General features: G+C 50.9%; 1 protein-coding gene across 1 annotated transcript; it reads left to right on the forward strand.

Annotated features, from left to right (window-relative positions):
* Positions 1 to 309: 309 nt before the first annotated feature.
* On the forward strand, positions 310 to 23,953 carry TMEM30A (transmembrane protein 30A). Its single transcript, XM_077289883.1, has 7 exons — positions 310 to 677; positions 5,983 to 6,099; positions 7,329 to 7,436; positions 12,056 to 12,143; positions 19,323 to 19,469; positions 20,182 to 20,391; positions 21,071 to 23,953. The coding sequence occupies exons 1-7, from the start codon at positions 444 to 446 to the stop codon at positions 21,262 to 21,264; spliced, it is 1,098 nt and encodes a 365-aa protein (XP_077145998.1). The 5' UTR covers positions 310 to 443; the 3' UTR covers positions 21,265 to 23,953.
* The last annotated feature ends 3,713 nt before the right edge of the window (positions 23,954 to 27,666 follow it).

A 27,666-nucleotide genomic window follows, 5' to 3' on the forward strand; every position in this document is an offset into this window, starting at 1 on the left:
AAAACTGGGTTATCTCTATAAATGTCTGGTTTGTTCTTATCGTAAAGAAAAAAATTAAGGAAACTTGGTATTTTATTACCCACATCGATTCACTAGCAGCATAAAGTTATTCAGTCTAGTAAACCTGGGCAAGAAGTCCATATTGACGCTCAGTATCTTCAAGAATGTACTTTGCAGCCTACAGTATAAGATGCTCATAGGAGTCAGGTGCTGGTCTTTAACAAAATGGCCGCAGCCGCACGCCTCAAGATTCAGATTAAGATTTACTGGCACAACTAAACCTCTAGTGTCCATGTATGACGCATGCGCAGTTGAGTGAAGGTCTTCCGCATTAGGGTAATCCGCCCGTGACGTCTCCTGTAGCAGACTACTGAGTAGGGCGGGTTTGTTGTGTTGGACAGAGGTGGCACACACGGCTTGGGGGCCGGAGAGCGAGACCCCTCATGGCTATGAACTACAAGGAGGAAGACGGGCACCCCCACTCGGGTGTGGGGCCCGGGCCGGCGGTGAAGAGTAAGAAGCCCGATAACACGGCGTTCAAGCAGCAGCGGCTTCCGGCTTGGCAGCCCATCCTCACTGCCGGGACCGTGCTGCCGGCATTCTTCGTTATCGGGATCATCTTCATTCCTATCGGGATCGGCATCTTCGTCACCTCAAATAATATCAGGGAGTATGAGGTGAGTGCAGGGTCAGGGAGGGTCTCACATGGTGGGCGCGGTACCTGCTCTGTACGTGCCCATCACAACGGCTGAGAATTATGTGAGGTCATCAGATGCCAGGGATCCTGCCCACCACCTACCCAGGTATCAGGGACCTGCCTCCCCTAATGCCAGGGATCCTGCCCACCACCTACCCAGGTATCAGGGACCTGCCTCCCCTAATGCCAGGGATCCTGCCCACCACCTACCCAGGTATCAGGGACCTGCCTCCCCTAATGCCAGGGATCCTGCCCACCACCTACCCAGGTATCGGGGACCTGCCTCCCCTAATGCCAGGGATCCTGCCCACCACCTACCCAGGTATCAGGGACCTGCCTCCCCTAATGCCAGGGATCCTGCCCACCACCTACCCAGGTATCGGGGACCTGCCTCCCCTAATGCCAGGGATCCTGCCCACCACCTACCCAGGTATCGGGGACCTGCCTCCCCTAATGCTAGGGATCCTGCCCACCACCTACCCATGTATCAGGGACCTGCCTCCCCTAATGCCAGGGATCCTGCCCACCACCTACCCAGGTATCGGGGACCTGCCTCCCCTAATGCTAGGGATCCTGCCCACCACCTACCCAGGTATCGGGGACCTGCCTCCCCTAATGCTAGGGATCCTGCCCACCACCTACCCATGTATCAGGGACCTGCCTCCCCTAATGCCAGGGATCCTGCCCATCACCTACCCAGGTATCAGGGACCTGCCTCCCCTAATGCCAGGGATCCTTCCCACCACCTACCCAGGTATCAGGGACCTGCCTCCCCTAATGCCAGGGATCCTGCCCACCACCTACCCAGGTATCGGGGACCTGCCTCCCTCTAATGCCAGGGATCCTGCCCACCACCTACCCAGGTATCAGGGACCTGCCTCCCCTAATGCCAGGGATCCTGCCCACCACCTACCCAGGTATTGGGGACCTGCCTCCCTCTAATGCCAGGGATCCTGCCCGCCACCTACCCAAGTATTGGGGACCTGCCTCCCCTTAATGCCAGGGATCCTGCCCACCACCTACCCAGATATTGGGGACCTGTCTCCATCTAATGCCAAGGATCCTGCCCACCACCTACCCAGGTATTGGGGACCTGCCTCCCCTAATGCCCGGGATCCTGCCCACCACCTACCCAGGTATTGGGGAACTGCCTCCCTCTAATGCCAGGGATCCTGCCCACCACCTACCCAGGTATTGGGGACCTGCCTCCCTGTAATGCCAAGGATCCTGCCCACCATCTACCCAGGTATCGGGGACCTGCCTCCCTCTATACGTGCCCATTACAACGGCTGAGAAGTATTATGTGATGTCATCAGATTAAAGGGATTCTGCCTACCACCTACCCAGGTATTGGGGATCCGCCTCCCTCTAATGCCAGGGATCCTGCCCACCACCTACCCAGGTATTGGGGATCCGCCTCCCTCTAATGCCAGGGATCCTGCCCACCACCTACCCAGGTATTGGGGACCTGCCTCCCTCTTATGCCAGGGATCCTGCCCACAGCCTACCCTGGTACCTATGTCTCCCGGCCTTTCAGAAGTTGTGATCACAAAATGGCCCCATGGGACTGGAGTGGCGGCAGTCTAAGGTGAAGACGGCTGCTGATAACACTAGGTGAGGGACCTTACATTAGTAGTACCACTTCAGCGCTGCAATATAAAAACATAATGCAGGATTGGTGTGGAATAGAACAGCACCATGCACTGTATAGTGGCCAAACCCAGGTACTGCAGCTCGGCTCCAGCACCTGCGAGTATCCCAGTCCTCGTGTACCTCCACTAGATCATGATTTGGGGATAACTTTGGCATTGACAATTTTTATATATTCTTTACTATAGTAAGCAAATCCCGAAAACATGACCTGTTGTGAGACTCCCTGTTGGGAGTTGATACATGCCACTGTAGACCCTCTGATCATCTCAGTCATTGTTAATCTATGAAGAAAGGCAGGTATTTTGGTGGACATAAATACAAAAATCGGCTAAAAATAGCCGTAGCCAGCTCACCAACCAGACCAACAGGCACGGAGCACCGGAGTTCGTCCTGACCTGGACGTCGATCAACAGCAAATCCAAACAAACGTAGGTACTCCAGCTCCAGTAAAACAGGTAATATCTTTATTCATCCAACGTGGTTAAAAAGTAATCCTTACACATGGTGGACCAAACAGGTGATTGTAATGGTTATGGCAACGCATTTCGACCAATATAGGTCTTACTCATGCCCAACTGGGCAAGGATTACTTTTTAACCACGTTGGATGAATAAAGATATTACCTGTTTTACTGGAGCTGGAGTACCTACGTTTGTTTGGATTTGATTTTGGTGGACGTGTTCTGATGTACTTACATTGACTTTTCAAATACTAATTATATGAAGGGCTACACTTGCACAAGAGTCCTCTCCTCCAGCCAAGGTAAGCTAGTCACACCTGGCACATGTTCCTTGTGCCGCTCTCCATTGGTGTGTAGTGAGACGTGAATTTCCTGATACTTGATATAAGCACTGTGGCATTCAGCTGGGATGGTAATTGTGGAGGTGACGGCCTGTAATGGAGGGTTCATGGTGACACATTGTGTGACGTGATCTTCTGCTCCGTCTGTACGTTGGTAGAACATCTTTAGAAGCTTGATGTAATTACAGAGTAATTGTGGCCTTGCGTACTGGATATATGAAAGCTCCAGACGTACATGTTTAACATTGTCATCCATCACCCATGGACTTCCGTGATAACGGGGTTGTCCCCTTTCAGAAAACCAAACTGAGTATTACTTCCCCTCTATGGGTCTAGTACTGAGTCTCCGTCTTTTGTTTGTCTGTAGGGCTGACGTCAAGTCAAAAGCATTGCACAGAATCACCGATGTATAGACCGAATGAGCCGCTGAACTCACTGATTGGCTGCAGCGCTGATGTTAGCCCTGCAAACAACACGCACTCTGGGGTAGTGGCTGAGACTCGGTGCTGGACTCTGGAAAGTCTAGCAATGCTTGTGGTTTTTTTTTTTTCTTTCTTATGGTTGACAACACCTTTAAAAAACAAAAACCAAAGCTACATGTATGTTTTTACTGCACGTGTCAGGATGGAAAATTGTAGTCTACTACATTATTCCATATTTTTATAATATATTCTGTGATATACTAAGACAGAGACTTATTTAAGTTTTGAGCTGACATCTGTGCACTTTGGAGGCCTTCCAAGATTTATACCTGCGACATCCAGGACCTCTAGTCTACAGCAGTCCACAGATAATGTACCTTTCCAGTAGACTGTAGAGTGGGGGAAGCAGACTGTGGACTTCATTGCCACCTCCTCTGTAGATGTCACCTCACATCATCACTGTTTGGTGATTGGAGAAGGTCGATCGCTGGCAGCCAAGATGGATTGCAGAACGTTGGGCCAGGTCTTTGATAACCAGTATTCATGATTGTCCATTCACTCCGGCCTGTGTAAGCACTAACGTACATAAAAGGAAAGTCGCCAATAAGAGTGCCTTGACAGATTGGGTACACCGTCACTGCCTTGGCCAGAATAAGTGGGTGTAGTGCAGTAAAGAAGATCATAAAGCAGCAATAAAAACGGGTTCTACCAACCAAGAACTTCTATCCAGAGAAGCCCCTGCAGTTTTTCCAATTTGTGTCTTTTGAGTATGATAAAGCCATATTTATAACTTCTTGAAAACATAGAGACGGCCTTGTGTTGTCAGGAAATCATTGTTTGGGCAGATAAGAACGCTCCATTTCATCCTCCAGGTCTTAAAATAAACCAATGTAGCAAGAAAGAATCCTACACAATGAAAATGTCAGGCAGGATGTGGTGACTACCCTCTCCTATTTGTGCCTTGCATACAGCCAGTGCTGTCAGACTGACGGGTGAATTTGTCCTACGGTCTCTTAGTTTTTCAGAGTCCTTATGTAGATGTCTATTCACAGCACCTGTTTCATTTACTAAGCGACATGACCTAGGTAGCAATGATGTAATAGTTTTAACTTCTACAGAAATATTTTAGTTTCCTCGAACTTAAAAATTATGATCTTGATATCAATATCAATTCTGTGAAGGTCCAACTTTTGGCTCCACCACCAGTCTGCTAACAGAAGGGGCCATGATGATCTGAAAAGCTTCGCATCCCCTTAATTTTAAAACAAGGTTTTTTCTTTCTAATATGGGATATATGCGAAACAAGTGCAAATTGCTGTGCCAAGAACTTGCCAGGGTTGCCATGTTTAAAGGTATTTAGCATGCCCATAGTTGCCAGCTAATTTCTAGACTCCATCTTTTGAAAGAGAGATAAAGATTTTCATTGAGCCATGCCTAGACACTTGGGGTGGTGGTGTCCTGGCATTAAGGTCTCGCTTAGACGCCCGTTAGATATGGTCTGAGTGCAGACTGAAGTGTGGACCTGCTGTGGGTCTCCCCCCCCCCCCCCCCCAGCCGGCTCAAACTTGATAGCCTAACTTGATAGCCTAATCTATGCCTATGTGGTCATTGTATTTTGCATGGAGAATATCCTAAGACAACCAAAGAAGGATAAGGGAGGAATTGAGGGTTGTGTGATTATACTAATGGTTTTGTAGTGGTAATGCCTGGTACTGAAGCTCCCTACTGCTCAGTCCTATTCAAGTCCCTGGGATGGAGCTGTAACGTTAGTCACTACCAAATGTTCGGAGTTGTGCCTGGTAAATAATGAAGAAAACACAGCTCTTTGAGCACCACAACTCTACAGTCATCTGATCATGCTAGTACCCACCACCAATGGCGCATCCTAAGGTGAGGCTATCGTAGATCAAGTGACCTTACAGTTGAAAGTGAAAATGTAATTTTTGGGCCATGCAGATCCACCATGCTGCCGTTTCTACACTCTGGAGCCTTATTTTCTGTTTCACAAAAGGACTACCTCCGTCTCAGACTGTGCATGGAGAGTACTGCTCTTCGACAGTTGTCTATATGTAGTGGCTAGAGGTGGCCCAGTAGACACGTCAGTATTCCATGGCCGCTGGAATCCTTGGTTCCTCTTCTGATTTGTGGGCCCAGTGTGACATGCGTGACATCGCACTGGGCCTACTACTCAGAAGAGATGCCAGCAGGTAGCAGTGGGTTCTCAGACCTCCCCTCTGGCATCCACCAGTGTCCTGCACAATGATTTACTCATCCCTAATTAGTGGCCTGTTCTAAGAAGATATCTCAGCCCATTTTGTCTGCACCCTATAAGATGATGTGTAGTAATTGTTACTTTGATGAGAATTTGTTCTCTAACTCAACTTTTTTTTTAACTTTTTATATTCTTAGATTGACTACACTGGAATAGATCCCAGCAGCCCCTGTCACAGGTGCACAAACGTCTCCTGGAACAGCACCCCCCCATGTACTTGTGTTATTAAGTTCACTTTGGAAAATGCATTTGAGGTAAATCTATTTCTCCTCCCTCTTTCAGATTTATGCCTCTGATTGCAATTTTCCATCTTTATTATCAAAGTTTTACTCCTTTACTTTTAACAATTTGAAATGTCAGCAAAGCCAGGAATAACCACTTAAACTATGTTTTTCGGAGGAATAGGGACTGTAGAATTGGGATCCTCTACTCCTTCCACAGTAAGGCATGTATATATTGGCAAGGAGTCCAGCAATGGATTCTATGAGCTGCCTTTAGGAGTTAAAGGGAACCTATCACCCCGTTTTTTAAAGATTAGCTAAAAATAGTGTGAAATAGGGGCAGAGCTGGGCTTTACATTACTGCCTTTTTGGTGCCTTTACACCCCCGTTAGGCTGCCGAAATACCTTTGTGAAGTGGCCGTTTTCTGCTGTCACTCAAGTTGGTCAGGTCGGATGGGCGTGGTCACAGCGCTGTTTCTCCCCCAGATCAGGCTCATCATTACGTTGGTGGCGTAGTGGTGTGCGCCATGTCCAAGGTCCCGAATCCTGCACAGGGGTGTGAAAATAGCAGCGATGTCCGTTATTCCATTGGTGGTCGGTGGGCGCGGCCATCTTGCTTTGGCCGCGCGTGCGCAGAAGCGGCGCTATGCTGGCCGCGGCTTCAGGAAAATGGCCGCGGGCATCCGCGCGTGCGCAGATGGCTATCGCGGCGGCCATTTTCGTGAAGCAGAGTTCGCATCTCGGCTTCACGAAAATGGCCGCCGCGATAGCCATCTGCGCACGCGCGGATGCCCGCGGCCATTTTCCTGAAGCCGCGGCCAGCAGAGCGCCGCTTCTGCGCACGCGCGGCCAAAGCAAGATGGCCGCGCCCACCGACCACCAATGAAATAACGGACATCGCTGCTATTTTCACACCCCTGTGCAGGATTCGGGACCTTGGACATGGCGCACACCACTACGCCACCAACGTAATGATGAGCCTGATCTGGGGGAGAAACAGCGCTGTGACCACGCCCATCCGACCTGACCAACTTGAGTGACAGGACAAAACGGCCACTTCACAAAGGTATTTCGGCAGCCTAACGGGGGTGTAAAGGCACCAAAAAGGCACTAATGTAAAGCCCAGCTCTGCCCCTATTTCACACTATTTTTATCTAATCTTTAAAAAACGGGGTGATAGGTTCCCTTTAAAGACCTAATCTGGGCATGCAATTTATTTGCCTCCATATTGTTAACACCCGTCTGTTTTTTTTTTTTTGCAGAGCAATGTGTTCATGTATTATGGGCTGTCTAACTTCTATCAGAACCATCGGCGTTACGTAAAGTCCAGAGATGACAGTCAGCTGAATGGAGACAAGAACTCTCTTAAAGTAAGTGGTGTATAGCTATGGAGATTAATGCAGAGGGGCCATATTATTGTGTTCGCGTGTCGGATATGAAAGATTTTATTGTGGAAATCGAATTTGCGCCCGTAAAATTTACGAAAGTTGGGTGAACCATACCATGGCCGTACTGCCCCCCTCTCCTCAATGCAAAATGATTATGTGGTGCCAATGGCTGGACTTGGCAGTTGGGGGAAGTGCTGAACTTCCCCGTGTCTACTAGTAGGGTTCTTTCACACTGCACTTTGTGACACGTTCAGTGGCCCCGTCTGGGCTTGCATCCAAAACTCTTCACTTAACAGGATTCTGGCATGTGCACCGACGGTCCATTGACTTTCATGGTACCGACGGAATCAACAAGCTCTGTCATGCGTCATTTCCGGGCTTGTACGCCTACTGGAGGCGGACACTCGGTCTACTCTGTCTGGGTATCTGCCTCCAGTATGCATATATGACTGGGGAAATAATGGGCAGACATGAGCGAATCTCAAATTCGGCACAAACATAGCACATTCGAATTCCTCAGTTGCTCAAAGTCTGCAAAATTTGGTCACAGTTTGGTAAATGATCGCCTTTCCACTAATGCTTTGGCGGCAATAGTGGTTCTGTATGATGAGTTGTGGAGACGTGTTTTATGAGGGGATGGTGTGTGTGCAAGTCAGAGGAGCTGTGGAGTGTGATTTTATTTTTTTTTTTAATGTGTATACATTTTGGCAGCCAAGCAGTGCGCAGAAACCATCCACAGCTTCCAGACACAAGGACTTCTGTCATCGGCGCCTGAAGTCACATGTCCCTCTCCATATAAAAAGCGGACATGTTGTTTTGCTGGCGCCATTTTCTCAGTGTTACAGCGAAGAGAGGCTGCTTCTGCAAGTTGTCATATAGTTAGATAGGATCCTCTCCTGTGTGAAATTGACCTTCCAGCATTTAACTAGTTTGTGCTAATAGTTTTATGCAGGCAGGAGTAAACATTTTCTACTCAAAATCGTTTGGGCTAATACTATGTTGCAGTCAGGAATCCGGAGGCCCCATTTGCTAATCAAAATCGTTAGGGCTAATATTGGAGTGCAGCCAGGAGGCCCTATTTGCTCTTCCAAATCGTTAGGGCTAATATTGGGGAGCAGCCAGGAGACACCAATTTTTTTTCTTTTTGTCATAGATTGACAGCTGGATTAACTGGCTGTTAAAAGCACATGACACCTGATTAAGTCAGGTGTCTTATGTAGGAAAAGATGCAGGCTTAATGCTGGATCCCACATCAAAGTCAGGGACACAACATAGGACACAAATATTTGTCATGTCGTGAAGGGGTTGTCCCACAAACATATTACATTTTAATACATCTTAAAAGTCAGATCACAAGACCGGAGCATTGGGTATTTCATCCCAGGCAGGGGCATACATAGAAATCAAGGGGGCTCTATAGCAGAAATTCTAATTGGGGCTTCCCCACCCCAAGAAAACCTTAATATTCACTGGGATCACGGAAGAGCATATCTCACAATTTTGCTTCCGTTTTGCTCCTATTGAAACCCCTAGATTGTTCTTTTATTGCTCCCATAAAGTATGATGCCAACAAAAGTGCCCTCCAAACACAGTATGATACCCCTACAGAGAATTCCTCCACAGTACCCTCCACACGCACAGTATGGTGACCCTACTGTACCTCCTCTGTTGTCACTACTTTTCTCTGGGGAAATGTGGTGACCCCAAATGCAGTATGATGCCTCAACTCTGATCCCCACACTGCCCTCCATCCAGAATAATGGCCCCACGTAGTCCTGCATCCAGAAAAATGGCCCCACGTAGTCCTCCATCCAGAATAATGGCCCCACGTAGTCCTCCATTTAGAATAATGGCCCCACGTAGTCCTCCATCCAGAATAATGGCCCCATGTAACCCTCCATCCAGAATAATGGCCCCACGTAGTCCTCCATGCAGAATAATGGCCCCACGTAGTCCTCCATGCAGAATAATGGCCCCACGTAGTCCTCCATGCAGAATAATGGCCCCACGTAGTCCTCCATGCAGAATAATGGCCCCACGTAGTCCTCCATGCAGAATAATGGCCCCACGTAGTCCTCCATGCAGAATAATGGCCCCACGTAGTCCTCCATGCAGAATAATGGCCCCACGTAGTCCTCCATGCAGAATAATGGCCCCACGTAGTCCTCCATGCAGAATAATGGCCCCACGTAGTCCTCCATGCAGAATAATGGCCCCACGTAGTCCTCCATGCAGAATAATGGCCCCACGTAGTCCTCCATGCAGAATAATGGCCCCACGTAGTCCTCCATGCAGAATAATGGCCCCACGTAGTCCTCCATGCAGAATAATGGCCCCACGTAGTCCTCCATGCAGAATAATGGCCCCACGTAGTCCTCCATGCAGAATAATGGCCCCACGTAGTCCTCCATGCAGAATAATGGCCCCACGTAGTCCTCCATGCAGAATAATGGCCCCACGTAGTCCTCCATGCAGAATAATGGCCCCACGTAGTCCTCCATGCAGAATAATGGCCCCACGTAGTCCTCCATGCAGAATAATGGCCCCACGTAGTCCTCCATGCAGAATAATGGCCCCACGTAGTCCTCCATGCAGAATAATGGCCCCACGTAGTCCTCCATGCAGAATAATGGCCCCACGTAGTCCTCCATGCAGAATAATGGCCCCACGTAGTCCTCCATGCAGAATAATGGCCCCACGTAGTCCTCCATCCAGAATAATGGCCCCACGTAGTCCTCCATCCAGAATAATGGCCCCACGTAGTCCTCCATCCAGAATAATGGCCCCACGTAGTCCTCCATCCAGAATAATGGCCCCACGTAGTCCTCCATCCAGGATAATGGCCCCACGTAGTCCTTCATCCAGGATAATGGCCCCACGTAGTCCTCCATCCAGGATAATGGCCCCACGTAGTCCTCCATCCAGGATAATGGCCCCACGTAGTCCTCCATCCAGAATATTGTTTCCCAAATTTAATAAATAAATGAATAAATCCTCGCCTTTCGCTGGTCCCATTCTGCTCCAGTCTTGGTAGTGAGTGATCTAAAGCTCTTCACTGCTTGGAACAGCGGGTGCAAAATAGAACCCATTTCGCTAAGACGTCAGACGCTGAGGGAGAATGATGGAGGTGTGAGAGTTGGGCTTCCGATAAGGTTGAAAAATGGGGAGTGGTGGGTGCTGCTCTGACAGCTGTGACTCGGTGACGCACTGTACTGGCTATGGAGGTATCACTTGGTCAGTTGCTGTTCTTCAGGTGATATGAAATGTGCTTATTGCAGATCTGGTAGGCTCAGGCCCTTGGCTGTCCTGTTCGGGCCCTTGGAGGGGCGCAGCCAATAGGCATCTTAGTTTCAATGGTATCTGCATACACAGAATTAAATACAATGGTGGAACAGCCTGTGCCACGGAGTCTCAATGCAGCAGGCGCGATGACGTCACTGGTTTGTACCTCCTGTGTGGAGCCTCAGTCCACATGCTGCAGAGACCAGAGGGGTACATGGAGAGAATCTGGTGAGATGAGGGTTTCCATTACTTGTGGAGAGTACTGCAGGGCTTCATATTATGTGTTTGGGAGTCTGTAAGGGTGTCATGGTGTGTGTATAGCTGTGGGACATTAAACTGCGCGGAGGCTATGGGGACATTATACTGAATGTGGAGGAGCTGTTGATCGAAGTACTTCTAAACTGGTTGTCCAGCGTTACCATGAAAGTTTCCAGTCATTCTACGTGACTACAGACCTGTAGACCCTCACAGCTCACCCTGGCAGGATTTCCAGGTGCCAGCGGTTAGACTGAGGGGTCATCTGATTCATACCTCTAGCCACATTCCAACTAGACATGCACAGCTTCGCTCAGTGCAGTCACGTTGAGCGAGGCTGTGCACGTCTAGTCGGTATGTGGCTAGAGGTATGCATATTATACACTTGCGGACACATGACCGCTCAATCTCCGCACATACTGCAGACTTGTCAAAAACCTGGACAACTACTTTAAGGCTGAATAACCGAGTATAATATAGAATCTTTATAAAAGCAGTAAATGATATGGTTTTGCTTAGCTGCTATAGGTAAGAATACAAGCCACAATAAGTCCATGGTAACCTGTATTAGCAGTAGTAGTTAATATATAATACATTTTGCCCTTCACTGACATGTCTACTATACCTGGCTAAGATGTGGCTTCTCACATTAGTTTTGTGGCATTGAGATGTTACAATTACTGCAGCTTGTCTGTGGGTTGTTGGCATCTGAGAGCAGACAGAGAAGATGTATGGATCATCTTGGGTCATCCCCTCTTCACATGTGACGTGAGAAGCTGATGAATTATTTCTGTGATTCTGAGATCGATGAGCTTTTTCCTTTGCCTGTATGTATTTGTAGTATATACACACCCTGTCCTTCCGTGCCGAGCGGCGGTCACTGTACTTCCTTTTTCCGGTCTGCATTTAGCTTTGTGTTCAGTGTCAGGTTGCACCTTGTGTATGTGTGAAGAATAGCTTACACCACTGTGTACAACAAGTATCCGATGTCTGCTCTGCGACATATATTGTCATACGTTAATTGTTCATGACTCGTACTTATGAATTCACTTTTTACATTCTAGAACCCCAGCAAGGAGTGTGACCCCTATCGTATGAACCAGAGCCTGCCCATAGCTCCGTGTGGTGCCATTGCCAACAGTATGTTCAATGGTAAGTTTACATGTAGTCTTCCTGGTTTACATGGTGGAATTCCCATTTTATACATTACTGCAATATGCAAACTTTTAATTAAAAAAAAAAATTAACCCATACAGTAAATGCCATAAAGAGCGTAAACTGAACCACCTCACCTTGGTAAAAAATGCAATGTAAAACAAAGCAAAATGGTATCGATAAAAACGTCAGTCGCCACACAGAAAACAAGCTCTCATGCATCTCAATGGAATAAAGAAATAATTAAGCTACCAATCTCAGAAACTGGCAACACACAACTATTTTTTTTTAAATATGTTAATTTTTGAGTATTTGTTCACCAAATGAAAAGGGGATCTGGCCAAGTTTAAAATCGCCATAATCGTATTGACCTGAAGAATTTCCCGGTTATTTTTACTGCATAATGAACACTGTGAAAATAAAACACAGAAAACGATATCACAGTTTTTAAAAAAAATTTCTTCCCATATGGCTAAGTCAAGGCAAGGCAATAAATCCACTGTGGGAAAGAGACTGGCACTCCGACTTCATTATACATAAGATCAGAAAAAATCAAAAGCCTAAAAACAAAAATTGGTTGAAGGGGGTTTGGGTCATCTCTTTCTGGTCAGTGAGGGTCCAACCTCTGGGATCCTTATTGGTCCTGGAAATGAATGCTATTCAGCGCTGCTATGGTACCTGTGTGCACTTGGTCGTCCCTGAATAGTGCTGCCAGTCTACCGGCCAGTTTAGAAAATGCACATAGTCCTCATTTAATTCTGTAGCTATGTCCACCGCTTGTGGCCAGGCCTATACCGTACAGTGAAAAGTAATAGGATGCAGTGCTACATTGGCGCTATAGCCCCTCAGTGACCTTTGGAGGTCTGACCTCTAGACACTCGTAAATCTGAAGTGATGGCATATACACGATCACTTTACAAGAAAAGTAATTTCTCATATTTTCCCAGTCGTTAGAACAGTAATGCTCCATTTGTGTAATTAACATATATACCGTATTTTTCTAACTATAAGACGCACCTGATTATAAGACGCACCCCCAAATTTGGTGAAGAAAGAAAAAAATAATTTTTTATGTTAAATGGGGGTCTGTCTTATAATGCCAGTGTCAGTCTTACAAATCATATGTCCCTCATCCTGGTATCTATATAACCCCCATCCTTGTGCTGGCACATGCCCCCCTGTGCTGCTGTGAGGCACATGCCCCCCTGGTCACTATATGCCCCCTGTACTGCTGGCAGACACATGCCCCCCCCTGGGTCACTATATGCCCCCTTTGCTGCTGGCAGTCACATGCCCCCCTAGTTCACTATATGCCCCCTGTGCTGGCAGGCACATGCCCCCCGGTCACAATATGCCCCCTTGTGCTGGCAGGGACATGCCCCCCTGTGCTGCTGGTAGGCACATGCCCCTCCAGTCACAATATGCCCCCCTGTGCTGCTGACAGGTACAGCCCCCCCGGTCACTATATGCCCCCCCTGTGCTGCTGGCAGACACATGCCCCCCCTGTGCTGCTGGCAGACACATGCCCCCCCTGTGCTGCTGGCAGACACATGCCCCCCCTGTGCTGCTGGCAGGCACATGCCCCCCCTGTGCTGCTGGCAGGCACATGCCCCCCCTGTGCTGCTGGCAGGCACATGCCCCCCCTGTGCTGCTGGCAGGCACATGCCCCCCCTGTGCTGCTGGCAGGCACATGCCCCCCCTGTGCTGCTGGCAGGCACATGCCCCCCCTGTGCTGCTGGCAGGCACATGCCCCCCCTGTGCTGCTGGCAGGCACATGCCCCCCCTGTGCTGCTGGCAGGCACATGCCCCCCCTGTGCTGCTGGCAGGCACATGCCCCCCCTGTGCTGCTGGCAGGCACATGCCCCCCCTGTGCTGCTGGCAGGCACATGCCCCCCCTGTGCTGCTGGCAGGCACATGCCCCCCCTGTGCTGCTGGCAGGCACATGCCCCCCCTGTGCTGCTGGCAGACACATGCCCCCCCTGTGCTGCTGGCAGACACATGCCCCCCCTGTGCTGCTGGCAGACACATGCCCCCCCTGTGCTGCTGGCAGACACATGCCCCCCCTGTGCTGCTGGCAGACACATGCCCCCCCTGTGCTGCTGGCAGACACATGCCCCCCCTGTGCTGCTGGCAGACACATGCCCCCCCTGTGCTGCTGGCAGACACATGCCCCCCCTGTGCTGCTGGCAGACACATGCCCCCCCTGTGCTGCTGGCAGACACATGCCCCCCCTGTGCTGCTGGCAGACACATGCCCCCCCTGTGCTGCTGGCAGACACATGCCCCCCCTGTGCTGCTGGCAGACACATGCCCCCCCTGTGCTGCTGGCAGACACATGCCCCCCCTGTGCTGCTGGCAGACACATGCCCCCCCTGTGCTGCTGGCAGACACATGCCCCCCCTGTGCTGCTGGCAGACACATGCCCCCCCTGTGCTGCTGGCAGACACATGCCCCCCCTGTGCTGCTGGCAGACACATGCCCCCCCTGTGCTGCTGGCAGACACATGCCCCCCCTGTGCTGCTGGCAGACACATGCCCCCCCTGTGCTGCTGGCAGACACATGCCCCCCCTGTGCTGCTGGCAGACACATGCCCCCCCTGTGCTGCTGGCAGACACATGCCCCCCCTGTGCTGCTGGCAGACACATGCCCCCCCTGTGCTGCTGGCAGACACATGCCCCCCCTGTGCTGCTGGCAGACACATGCCCCCCCTGTGCTGCTGGCAGACACATGCCCCCCCTGTGCTGCTGGCAGACACATGCCCCCCCTGTGCTGCTGGCAGACACATGCCCCCCCTGTGCTGCTGGCAGACACATGCCCCCCCTGTGCTGCTGGCAGACACATGCCCCCCCTGTGCTGCTGGCAGACACATGCCCCCCCTGTGCTGCTGGCAGACACATGCCCCCCCTGTGCTGCTGGCAGACACATGCCCCCCCTGTGCTGCTGGCAGACACATGCCCCCCCTGTGCTGCTGGCAGACACATGCCCCCCCTGTGCTGCTGGCAGACACATGCCCCCCCTGTGCTGCTGGCAGGCACATGCCCCCCCTGTGCTGCTGGCAGGCACATGCCCCCCCTGTGCTGCTGGCAGGCACATGCCCCCCCTGTGCTGCTGGCAGGCACATGCCCCCCCTGTGCTGCTGGCAGGCACATGCCCCCCCTGTGCTGCTGGCAGGCACATGCCCCCCCTGTGCTGCTGGCAGGCACATGCCCCCCCTGTGCTGCTGGCAGGCACATGCCCCCCCTGTGCTGCTGGCAGGCACATGCCCCCCCTGTGCTGCTGGCAGGCACATGCCCCCCCTGTGCTGCTGGCAGGCACATGCCCCCCCTGTGCTGCTGGCAGGCACATGCCCCCCCTGTGCTGCTGGCAGGCACATGCCCCCCCTGTGCTGCTGGCAGGCACATGCCCCCCCTGTGCTGCTGGCAGGCACATGCCCCCCCTGTGCTGCTGGCAGGCACATGCCCCCCCTGTGCTGCTGGCAGGCACATGCCCCCCCTGTGCTGCTGGCAGGCACATGCCCCCCCTGTGCTGCTGGCAGGCACATGCCCCCCCTGTGCTGCTGGCAGGCACATGCCCCCCCTGTGCTGCTGGCAGGCACATGCCCCCCCTGTGCTGCTGGCAGGCACATGCCCCCCCTGTGCTGCTGGCAGGCACATGCCCCCCCTGTGCTGCTGGCAGGCACATGCCCCCCCTGTGCTGCTGGCAGGCACATGCCCCCCCTGTGCTGCTGGCAGGCACATGCCCCCCCTGTGCTGCTGGCAGGCACATGCCCCCCCTGTGCTGCTGGCAGGCACATGCCCCCCCTGTGCTGCTGGCAGGCACATGCCCCCCCTGTGCTGCTGGCAGGCACATGCCCCCCCTGTGCTGCTGGCAGGCACATGCCCCCCCTGTGCTGCTGGCAGGCACATGCCCCCCCTGTGCTGCTGGCAGGCACATGCCCCCCCTGTGCTGCTGGCAGGCACATGCCCCCCCTGTGCTGCTGGCAGGCACATGCCCCCCCTGTGCTGCTGGCAGGCACATGCCCCCCCTGTGCTGCTGGCAGGCACATGCCCCCCCTGTGCTGCTGGCAGGCACATGCCCCCCCTGTGCTGCTGGCAGGCACATGCCCCCCCTGTGCTGCTGGCAGGCACATGCCCCCCCTGTGCTGCTGGCAGGCACATGCCCCCCCTGTGCTGCTGGCAGGCACATGCCCCCCCTGTGCTGCTGGCAGGCACATGCCCCCCCTGTGCTGCTGGCAGGCACATGCCCCCCCTGTGCTGCTGGCAGGCACATGCCCCCCCTGTGCTGCTGGCAGGCACATGCCCCCCCTGTGCTGCTGGCAGGCACATGCCCCCCCTGTGCTGCTGGCAGGCACATGCCCCCCCTGTGCTGCTGGCAGGCACATGCCCCCCCTGTGCTGCTGGCAGGCACATGCCCCCCCTGTGCTGCTGGCAGGCACATGCCCCCCCTGTGCTGCTGGCAGGCACATGCCCCCCCTGTGCTGCTGGCAGGCACATGCCCCCCCTGTGCTGCTGGCAGGCACATGCCCCCCCTGTGCTGCTGGCAGGCACATGCCCCCCCTGTGCTGCTGGCAGGCACATGCCCCCCCTGTGCTGCTGGCAGGCACATGCCCCCCCTGTGCTGCTGGCAGGCACATGCCCCCCCTGTGCTGCTGGCAGGCACATGCCCCCCCTGTGCTGCTGGCAGGCACATGCCCCCCCTGTGCTGCTGGCAGGCACATGCCCCCCCTGTGCTGCTGGCAGGCACATGCCCCCCCTGTGCTGCTGGCAGGCACATGCCCCCCCTGTGCTGCTGGCAGGCACATGCCCCCCCTGTGCTGCTGGCAGGCACATGCCCCCCCTGTGCTGCTGGCAGGCACATGCCCCCCCTGTGCTGCTGGCAGGCACATGCCCCCCCTGTGCTGCTGGCAGGCACATGCCCCCCCTGTGCTGCTGGCAGGCACATGCCCCCCCTGTGCTGCTGGCAGGCACATGCCCCCCCTGTGCTGCTGGCAGGCACATGCCCCCCCTGTGCTGCTGGCAGGCACATGCCCCCCCTGTGCTGCTGGCAGGCACATGCCCCCCCTGTGCTGCTGGCAGGCACATGCCCCCCCTGTGCTGCTGGCAGGCACATGCCCCCCCTGTGCTGCTGGCAGGCACATGCCCCCCCTGTGCTGCTGGCAGGCACATGCCCCCCCTGTGCTGCTGGCAGGCACATGCCCCCCCTGTGCTGCTGGCAGGCACATGCCCCCCCTGTGCTGCTGGCAGGCACATGCCCCCCCTGTGCTGCTGGCAGGCACATGCCCCCCCTGTGCTGCTGGCAGGCACATGCCCCCCCTGTGCTGCTGGCAGGCACATGCCCCCCCTGTGCTGCTGGCAGGCACATGCCCCCCCTGTGCTGCTGGCAGGCACATGCCCCCCCTGTGCTGCTGGCAGGCACATGCCCCCCCTGTGCTGCTGGCAGGCACATGCCCCCCCTGTGCTGCTGGCAGGCACATGCCCCCCCTGTGCTGCTGGCAGGCACATGCCCCCCCTGTGCTGCTGGCAGGCACAGGCCCCCCCTGTGCTGCTGGCAGGCACAGGCCCCCCCTGTGCTGCTGGCAGGCACAGGCCCCCCCTGTGCTGCTGGCAGGCACAGGCCCCCCCTGTGCTGCTGGCAGGCACAGGCCCCCCCTGTGCTGCTGGCAGGCACAGGCCCCCCCTGTGCTGCTGGCAGGCACAGGCCCCCCCTGTGCTGCTGGCAGGCACAGGCCCCCCCTGTGCTGCTGGCAGGCACAGGCCCCCCCTGTGCTGCTGGCAGGCACAGGCCCCCCCTGTGCTGCTGGCAGGCACAGGCCCCCCCTGTGCTGCTGGCAGGCACAGGCCCCCCCTGTGCTGCTGGCAGGCACAGGCCCCCCCTGTGCTGCTGGCAGGCACAGGCCCCCCCTGTGCTGCTGGCAGGCACAGGCCCCCCCTGTGCTGCTGGCAGGCACAGGCCCCCCCTGTGCTGCTGGCAGGCACAGGCCCCCCCTGTGCTGCTGGCAGGCACATGCCCCCCCTGTGCTGCTGGCAGGCACATGCCCCCCCTGTGCTGCTGGCAGGCACATGCCCCCCCTGTGCTGCTGGCAGGCACATGCCCCCCCTGTGCTGCTGGCAGGCACATGCCCCCCCTGTGCTGCTGGCAGGCACATGCCCCCCCTGTGCTGCTGGCAGGCACATGCCCCCCCTGTGCTGCTGGCAGGCACATGCCCCCCCTGTGCTGCTGGCAGGCACATGCCCCCCCTGTGCTGCTGGCAGGCACATGATAAAATAACACACTTAACTCACCTTTCCCTGATGGCTCCGTGCTCACAGCTCCTCGGTTGCACTTCCTGTTTCCCAGGCATCGGATCATGTGACCTGGGCACACAGTGAAGTCATCACTGTGCTGTGCCGATCACATGATCGGATGTCAGCACAGACACAGGAAGCAACCGAGGAGCTGTGAGCACGGAGCCATCAGGGAAAGGTGAGTTAAGTGTTTATTTTATCATGTGCCTGCCAGCAGCACAGGGAGGGGCATGTGTCTGCCAACAGCACGGGGGGGGGGGGGGCATGTGTCTGCCAACAGCACAGGGGGGGGGGGGGCATGTGTCTGCCAGCAGCACAGGGGGGGGGAAGCATGTGCCTGCCAGCTGTACAGGGGGGGCATATAAGAGTGACCAGGGGCCATATCCATGATGGGAGTGGGGGGGAGAGTGCAGGCACATGTAATATTCGCTGCTCCCCTGTGAATCAACTCGGCACAGGTTCAGCACCGAGGTGATGGACAGCAGGTGCAGTGAATATTACATGGGGCTAATGAGCGGGAGCATAGGACCTCCTGCTGTCTCTGCAGCCAGCAGGCAGCCCACCCCAGCCCCCTGACACCACTCCAGAGCCGCCCCCCTCCTCTACAGCACAGCACACAGATTCGGATTATAAGACGCACCCCCCACTTTCCCCCAAAATTTTGGGGATTAAAAGTGCGTCTTATAGTCCGAAAAATACGGTATTCATGTAGTCTCAACTAAACATGAAGATCTGAAGAGGCTTCCAGGAAGAATTCAGGGACTACATGACTAATTGTTACTTCTGAATGCTATCTGATTCTTTTATCATTTTTGTTCCTATTTCAGTGAGGTTTCTAGTTTCACAAACTAGAATGAATGGATTTGTAACTGGTTATCTGTGTTTGGTTTCAGATACCCTCAGCTTATATGAGATCAAAGATGGAAGCGAAGTAGCCATTCCATTGACCAAAAAAGGCATTGCCTGGTGGACAGATAAAAACGTGAAGTTCAGAAATCCAACTCTAACTGGTAACGCTACCCTGGAATCTGTATTTGAAGGTAAGTCACCCAAATATGATTGGTTTATTTGAAATGATTACCTGAAAACAGAAAATGTTCACCATCTTGACATTGCCGACAGACTCCACACAATGCTATTTCTCCTATTATAAGACACCAAGGTTTGGACCTGGCACTATGTTGCAGGTCTTTGGTATAAACGAAAACCACAATGTAAGTGTAAATATAGCCCGATGAACTTATGTGCAGAGTTGTGTGCTGTGTGTAAATGGATGTGTCTAGACCAGTGTTCCCCAACTCCAGTCCTCAAGGCCCACCAACAGGTCATGTTTTCAGGATTTCCTTAGTCTTGCCCAGGTGATAATTGCATCACCTGTGCAATACAAAGGAAATCCTGAAAACATGATCTGTTGGTGGGCCTTGAGGACTGGAGTTGGGGAACACTGGTCTAGACTACATCAACCTTCATAGCCTTAGTACATGTGGACAAGATGGCCACCACTCGTCATAATGCTAGTTACTATCTGTAAGGGCAGAGTCAGACTGTATAAATCGGACGCAGATTGGAACGCAGTGCGCGGACTGGCCCGCAGCTCACCCTGACCCGAGTGTGGCAGCCTCCTATATCTCCGTGTAGCTGTCACGCTACGGGTCAGGAGAGCCGCCGGCCAGTCCGCTAACTGCGTTCTGATCTCTGTCCAATTTACACAGACTTCTGACTGCCCCCAAACCCGCATTCTCTGTTACACAGGTACTTCAAAGCCAATTAATTGGAATAAAGCAGTCTACGAGTTGGATAAAAGTGACCCTGACAACAACGGCTTCATTAATGAAGATTTCATCGTGTGGATGCGCACTGCGGCACTTCCTACGTTCAGAAAGCTGTATGGGTTGATAGAAAAGAAAGAAGCTACATATGCTGCCTTGGCGCCTGGCAATTACTCTCTGCATGTGGTATACAGTATCCTTTTAAAACCTGTGGATCAGATCTTTATTTTAAGTCAGAACTTTTTTGGATTTGGCAGCTGTTAGTAATTAAATAGTTTCACAGGACCAGGTCCATCGGCCACACTATTAATCTGTGGTGGACGGACAGGAGCCCTGAGAACTGCTCCCCATCTCCCAGCATTTGTGGCACTTCTTTTCATTAGCCGTCTCTTGGCGCAATGTCACAGTTGCGTCACGCTGCAAAGATGATGTTTGCCAGGCCAGCTAATCAAGAGAAGCTGTAGATTCCGTCGGGTAAGAGGTGGTTCTTCGTTCTCCTGACCAGCGACCACAAATTACTGCCATGGCCGATGGATCAGGGACTGCTAATCGATTCTCCCCATTAACAAAACTTCATTCAGTTTGGTCCATTGACTTGTAGGTTTTATGTTAATACACCTGAAGTAATTTTCTATGAAGGTTGATTTTAAGAGCTTTCCACAGTATTCCTTTTGTATGCTTCTCTATCATTTAGATTCTTTTGTAGATCTGTAGGGTCTCTCCCAATTATGTGATTGTATGGTTTTATTAGACACCAGTAACTGGATAAATCTGGAATTGGATTAGGAAGAGAACAACTCCCATTTCCTGATCTTTTCTTTGTGTTTTCATATGCCTTTTATTTTACAGCTTTTTTCCTATACGTTTCCCAGATTACCCTGTTCTCAGCTTCGATGGACGGAAGAGAATGATCCTCAGCACAATCTCCTGGATGGGGGGAAAGAATCCATTCTTAGGAATTGCATACATCACTGTGGGCTCCATCTGCTTTTTCTTGGGTATTGTGCTGCTCATCATCCACCACAAATACGGAAATCGCAACAACAGTGCCGATATCCCAAACTAATTGTTTGCGTCATGTCTTGCATGTTCATCTAGGCAAGTCCGCACTGCTTGTGTGCCCGCTTCCTCCTCTAGTATTCTTAATGCTATTTATTTTATGAAGTGGGGTTATTTCTAGACCATGTTGTTTTTGGAACCATTCAAGGAAAAACTGTTACCTTCCAAACTGTCTCCTGACAATGTAAGCTCACTCCCGTGGCCAGTCTTCATGCCAATTCCAGCCTGTGACAAGCTGCAGGTCACACTACTAATGGCATATAAAGTTTTTAATATATTAAGTGTTTCTCCCGCTCCTATTTTAATGCCAACCCCCCCGTTAAAAGTAAATGGCTACAGAAAATAAAATTGGTGTACAAGGGGATAAAACTGTCCTGTCTAGACCCCCTTTACCCTTTCCCCTAAAGAAAAAATGCTGACCCAAAGTCCAACTGAAGATGGAATTTAGGGGCTGTCGTCTTTGGAAGTACAGTTGTATATACGGTAATTTGCTGTTAATGGGAATGTGCCCTCGGAAAAATTCCTCTTGATTTCATGTTATACATGTTTTTAAGAATGTTTGTTTCTTTTCTGTGGAAAACACCATTATTGCGGACAGGATTAAAATGAGAAGTAACCACTATATATATGCAGTAATATTCCCAATAGGTGGTCACAATTTTCCTCCCTGCACGGTAACCTCTGCACAGATGATAGAGCATGCTCACAACACTCTCCTATTCTGTAGACTACAGGCGTCTGATTCATGTGGCTGCTGTAAAGGATATCTCTAAATGATGTCCTCTCAAATATGTACAGAAAATAAGAAAAACTGCAATCAAAATTCTAAACAAATTTGAAAAAAATGTCTACGGTATTTTTAATCAGTAAAAAATAATAGTGGTGATACAGTCCATATGAAAATCTGTTATTCCATTTCCACGTGCGTTTAGTAAGATCTGTCAGTACTGCTGTTACCTATAGGTAAGGGGCCGTGTGTGATATCCAGACACTATAGCAGTCTATAAAGCCCTTTACCATATAGCCTGCTCCATGGGGATCAATTCTATAACCTGAGAGTGTGAGCGGGTTACAGTGGCGATCATCCATATGTTCATGTGATTTTATTGAGGAGAAAGGTCATACAGCAGCGGCTTATCTTCAGGGAAATGGAATGGGGCATTTAAAGGGGTATTCTCAAGTTGTCTCTTGAGCAGCTAAGAGTAATAGTTTCCTTACTGCTTGGTTTCTGGTAGGGCTGGCTCTCCTCGAGTGACAGTTCTGGTGAATAGTAGAGCTGTAGTACTGGTAGAACTATAAAGCCCAGCACAAGTTCTGCTCTAACATTCAGCTGTCATTGTCTGTAATGTACACTGTTATCACTGTATATGCACGTGGGGATAAGGCATTTGAACAAGCCAACACCGCTATGGACAGCCTGGAGATTAGCAGACCTGTTATGAAAGCTGCTGGTTTATAACTGCCTCTCTCCAGAAGGTCAGAAGATTACTGATGCATAGAAATCAAGGGGCTGGGGAGAGCTGACAGGGATGTTAAGAGTTAACCCCTCTCTTGGAATGTCACTTCTCTTCCCTCTTGGCCAGTGTCTAGAGGTCCATGAAAACAAGTTTGCAGGAAAATAGCAGCAGATGGAAAAAAAACACATTAATTGAAAATGTGTTTATTTTATTCTAACTATTTGAAGCAATTTGAGAACTTAAGAATTGGGCAGTCTTAATTTAAAGGGGTATTCTTATCTTCATTGATGTCTTTTGTCAGGGAGGAGTCTAGAAGTTCCATTACATTGTCAGCCGCTCTTACCGAAATCATTAGTATGGCTTTGATGTGTATGGACTTGTGTTCAGGGTTCTAGGCTACATTCCCAAGATGAGGATTTGGTGAGTTTTTGATGTTGCAGATTTTCTGCACCTATTAGGTTACTTGCGTTTTTTCTGCTGCTGCTTTTGTCTCCTTTCGGTCTATCGTGTGTGTGTTTTAAATAAATCTGCTTTATTTTGGATACTTCTTGTTACTTAGCTTTGATAAAAGTTTGATAAAGTCCAATGAAGGGTTCATGCGTTTTTACTGCGATTCTGCTGTGGAAACGCGATAAAAGGCATATATGTATCTGTGAATTTTTCTCATCTCATTTCAGTTTATGGAAAAAATCTAATAAAATGCATGTTTACCGCAAGAGAAATTGACCTGCTGCAAACCTAAAAATCGCACCTCAGGTCAGTTTCTGCAGTGTAAAAAAAATAAATAAAAAATGCACGCAGTGGGTGGTGAGGTTTCTATAACTCCCATACATACTACTGGACCTGTAGTACGCTGTGCTTTAGTGGGCATGAATATACACAAAGGGAAAATGGGAACGGCGTGTGACACTTCAATGCTGTCCTTCCTCTCAACCAAAAGAATCCACCGCCCCCTTCTTTTTTTACTGGGGCTCATGAACATGTCCAGAATGCTGATCTGTGTCTCCGTAAGCTGCCATGCATGGCCCCCAAAGAATCATTTCCCCAGTACCGTTGTGTTTGTGTCTTGGGTGTGCAGGCTACAAGTTGTTACATGTTCTTGGATGAGCTGTGCTGCCATTCAACGCCATGGACTTGATTTAGAGCAGAGAGTGGCAGGATTGTGCTTGACATCTGCTGAGCGCATGCCTTGTATAGCGGTATTTTACATGTGTATTAAAGCTATACAGACTGTGTGGATATGTATACTGAAATGGCTTATATTATTTTGTCATTCCTTTCACCTTTTGTATTTTTTTTTTTTATTTGCCCACTGTTTGCACCAAAAATGGCTGTAATGGTTAACACGCCATGGATTGGTCTCTATACCTCACCTTAGCTGAATGTGGCAAGTGTTGTCATCTGTGAAATGTTGCAGTGATTGGAACAATCCCTTTGAATATCTTGGAACAGGGGGTTTAAAAAAAAAAGGAAAAGTATTGCTGATGACAGCCAGCAGCTTATGGAAGCATTGACCAGGCTGTGGCACTGGCCCGATCAATGCATCCTATTCAAACACTTGATGAAAGGGGGTGAGATGGCAAGACCCCCAGCTTATGTTGATGACTTATCCTAATGATAAAGGAGTTTTCTAGCCTTTAAAAATTCTTAAGAAAATATTTGAGGAAACATTGATTATATACAAAGGTTGACATTTAGTGATGAGCGTACGTGCTTGTTACTTGAGTTTTGTCGAGGGTGTTTGACTGCCACATGTGTCGCCGCTGTTACACAGCCAGCCATAAAACATGCTGGGATAGCCCGTGTTAGCCGAGACTTGAACATGTCACCCAAGCACCCATGATACCCGAGCACCCTAGGCAGACTCTAGTAACGAGCACTTGTGCTCATCTCTATTGACATTCATCATAACTTTCATAGAGCAGTCTTCACCAAAAGCCCTTCTAGGAAGATGCACCAAATGTATTAAGGGGTGAATTTTCTACATCCATGCTCTGTGTGTGCCCTGAAAAACAAAATTCACCCCTTTAATCTTTCAGACCATGATGGGGCATGATCGCTCCTTCTGTGACGTGCCACACACATAAATAGGCTGTGGTTTAAAAAAAAGTTGCACAATTTTTGTGCAACTGTGGAACACTGTTAAACATTGCCTAACCCCTTGCTAAGATGAAATTAAAGGTGCTGCTCTTTATTTCTTAACCCCACTTTTGAGTGGTCTTCTTCCTGGTACTAGGTGATTTCACCCTCTTGGTAATGCGACAGTGGCGGCGATCTCTATGGACTGCACATGTACGTCACCTCCATGCGGAGAGGGAGATGAGCTTCTATTCCCACGTATGCGACAAGTCACGTTTTTGTAACAAAAGTGGTGTCGTAAAGCCGCACTATCTGGCTCCATCTATCACACTCTTTTGAGGAGTTGATTATCATGGGCTCTGCTTAGGCTACTTTCACACTTGCGTCTTATCGTGTACATCGCAATGCATCGTTTTGGAGAAAAAAAACACATCCTGCAACGTTGCCCGCAGGATGTGTTTTTTCTCCATAGACTTGCATTAGCGACGCATCGTGACGGATTGCCACACGTCGCATCCGTCTTGCGACGGATGCGTCGTGTTTTGGCGGACCGTCGGCACAAAGAAAGTTCCATGTAACGTTTTTTTGTGCGTCGCGTCCGCCATTTTCGACTGCGCATGCGTGGCCGAAACTCTGCCCCCTCCTCCCCGGACTGCAGAATGGGCAGTGGATGCGTAGTAAGACTGCATCCGCTGCCCACGTCTTGCAGTTATTTCACAGCGTCCGTCGGTACGTTGGCCCGACGCATTGCGACAGGCCCGTACCGACGGATCAGTGTGAAAGTAGCCTTACCTGATAAAGCACCAGTACCTCTGGGGTCACTGCTGGCTCACTGGTTGGGTGGTCTCCTTTTTTCCACTGGAAACACAGCTGTTACCCTCGTCATTCTTCCTGCCTCAGTTAATAAATTCTGAACACTTTGTGTTGTCATTAATGGGAAACTTCATGGATGGAAATCAGATTGCATCATTATTTAGCTAGTTGCATAAGCAGATTGGTCGTGTTATCTGCAATTACAGGTGAGTTTGTACTTAAAGGGAACCTGTCACCTCAAATTGGCGGGATATGTACCGTAAATGCCTTTTTTCCGGTCCGATGGGCGGCGATTCGTCTTCATTTCTCCACCCCCATCCCTCCCTGTTGTCCGCAATATGTTCGTGCGTGTGCACAATGCAGTTTTCGCTTGCGCAGTATGCTTTGCCCAACTGCGGGCAAGGCCGAAAAGCATTACTGCGCATGCACACAATGTCCCAGAACACAACGAAATACTACCGGGACATAATGCGCCGGCGCATGCGCAGTAATGCTTTTCGGCCTTGCCCGCAGTTGGGCAAAGCATACTGCGCGTGCGCCACCGAAGATTGCATTGTGCACGCGCCAACTATGGAGGACAAGTACTCTAATTCTCGAACGTATTGCAGACAACAGGGATGGATGGGGTGGAGAGGTGAAGACGAAACGCCGCCCATCGGACTGGAAAAAAGGCATTTACATATCCTGCCAAATTGAGATGACCGGGTCACTTTAAAGGGGTTGTCCACTACTTGGCCAACCCTTTCTCATTCCTCATATTTTGGCCCCTTTAAAATAAAAACACTTATTCTCCCCTCTGGTGCCATTCATGTGGTGTAGTCGCGCGTGTTCCCAAGGTTCATGTGAAGTTGTTGATGGCGTCACTGTCCCTGACTTTGGATGTATTGGATATTAACAGGAAGCCAGGGCTGCTCTCACACTTTGTCTTGATGTTCAATTTGTATGTAGGTGGGGACAGTGACGCCAGGCCTGGGCACAAGGCTCGTGTGAGCCCAGGAACGGCACGGGACTATAGATGATTTTTATTTTTTCAACACTGCCAAATATGAGGAGCAAGAAAGGGTTACCCAATTAGTGGACAACCCCTTTATTTGGAATCTGTCACTGGGTTTTTGCTACCTCATCGTGGAGTAGCATAATGTATTGCTATCATGCAGGTCTGAGGATAAGACGCCGTGCACTAGAATCTGTTTCTTCTCTCCAGCACAGGACATGAGCTGAACAGTGTGCATGGGAATGTAAAGAACACCAGAGGGTGCACAATTAAAGATTGTCTTGCTGTACATGATCTAAACCCAAAGGCTGGTCACGGAGGTGGCTAGAGTCCACCCTTCTCCATTACAGAAAGGCACGTGAGACACTGAGATGAGCTCATGGCAGCATAAGTAGGTGCCAGCTGTGACATACACTTGGAACCTTGCTGCAACACATGCAATGAAAGAAAAATGGCAGCACAGGTGCTCCCTATGCCCGTGACCATTGCTGTACTTGCCTTGCTGAGCATTGGGCCAGTAGTGGCCACTTGTGAACAAAGACCATCAGGAGCCAGCAGAGTGGGAGCGCTCATCAGTATGGGAGAGAGGAACTGAGGATAGTTTATTTTTGTTTTAGCACATTTGCAACTTCTGTTTTGAAAATTTTGAAGGGGTTCAAAAAAAATCCAGCTTGGTACAAGGACTTTTGCTGTAAGGGCATGTGCACATTGTGGATTTGCCTGCGGATCCGCAGCAGTTTTCCATGCGGTGTACAGTACCATGTAAACCTATGGAAAAGCAAATCCGCTGTGCACATGGTGCGGAAAATACAGCGCGGAAACGCTGCGTTGTATTTTCCGCAGCTTTTACACCTCCTCAATAGGAATCTGCAGGTGTAAAACTGCAGGTGAAATCTGCACAAAAAACGCAGTAAATCTGCAGGTAAAACGCAGTGTGTTGTACCTGCGGATTTTTCAAAAGCGGTGTGGAATAATCCACACACGAATCTGCAACGTGGGCACATAGCATTAGATGTGCTTCAAATAAGGGCTTAAAGGGGTCATCCAGTGAAAATAATAGGTGATT

This window comes from Ranitomeya variabilis, chromosome 2, assembly GCF_051348905.1.
Source record: "Ranitomeya variabilis isolate aRanVar5 chromosome 2, aRanVar5.hap1, whole genome shotgun sequence".
NCBI lineage: Eukaryota > Metazoa > Chordata > Amphibia > Anura > Dendrobatidae > Ranitomeya > Ranitomeya variabilis.

Excerpts from the sequence above, each read along its gene's own strand:
- TMEM30A (XM_077289883.1), top strand. The coding sequence starts at position 444 with ATGGCTATGAACTACAAGGAGGAAGACGGGCACCCCCACTCGGGTGTG. Across the intron at positions 7,437-12,055 it reads GAGACAAGAACTCTCTTAAA|AACCCCAGCAAGGAGTGTGA; the intron begins GTAAGTGGTGTA and ends TTTACATTCTAG. Across the intron at positions 20,392-21,070 it reads CTCTCTGCATGTGGTATACA|ATTACCCTGTTCTCAGCTTC; the intron begins GTATCCTTTTAA and ends TACGTTTCCCAG.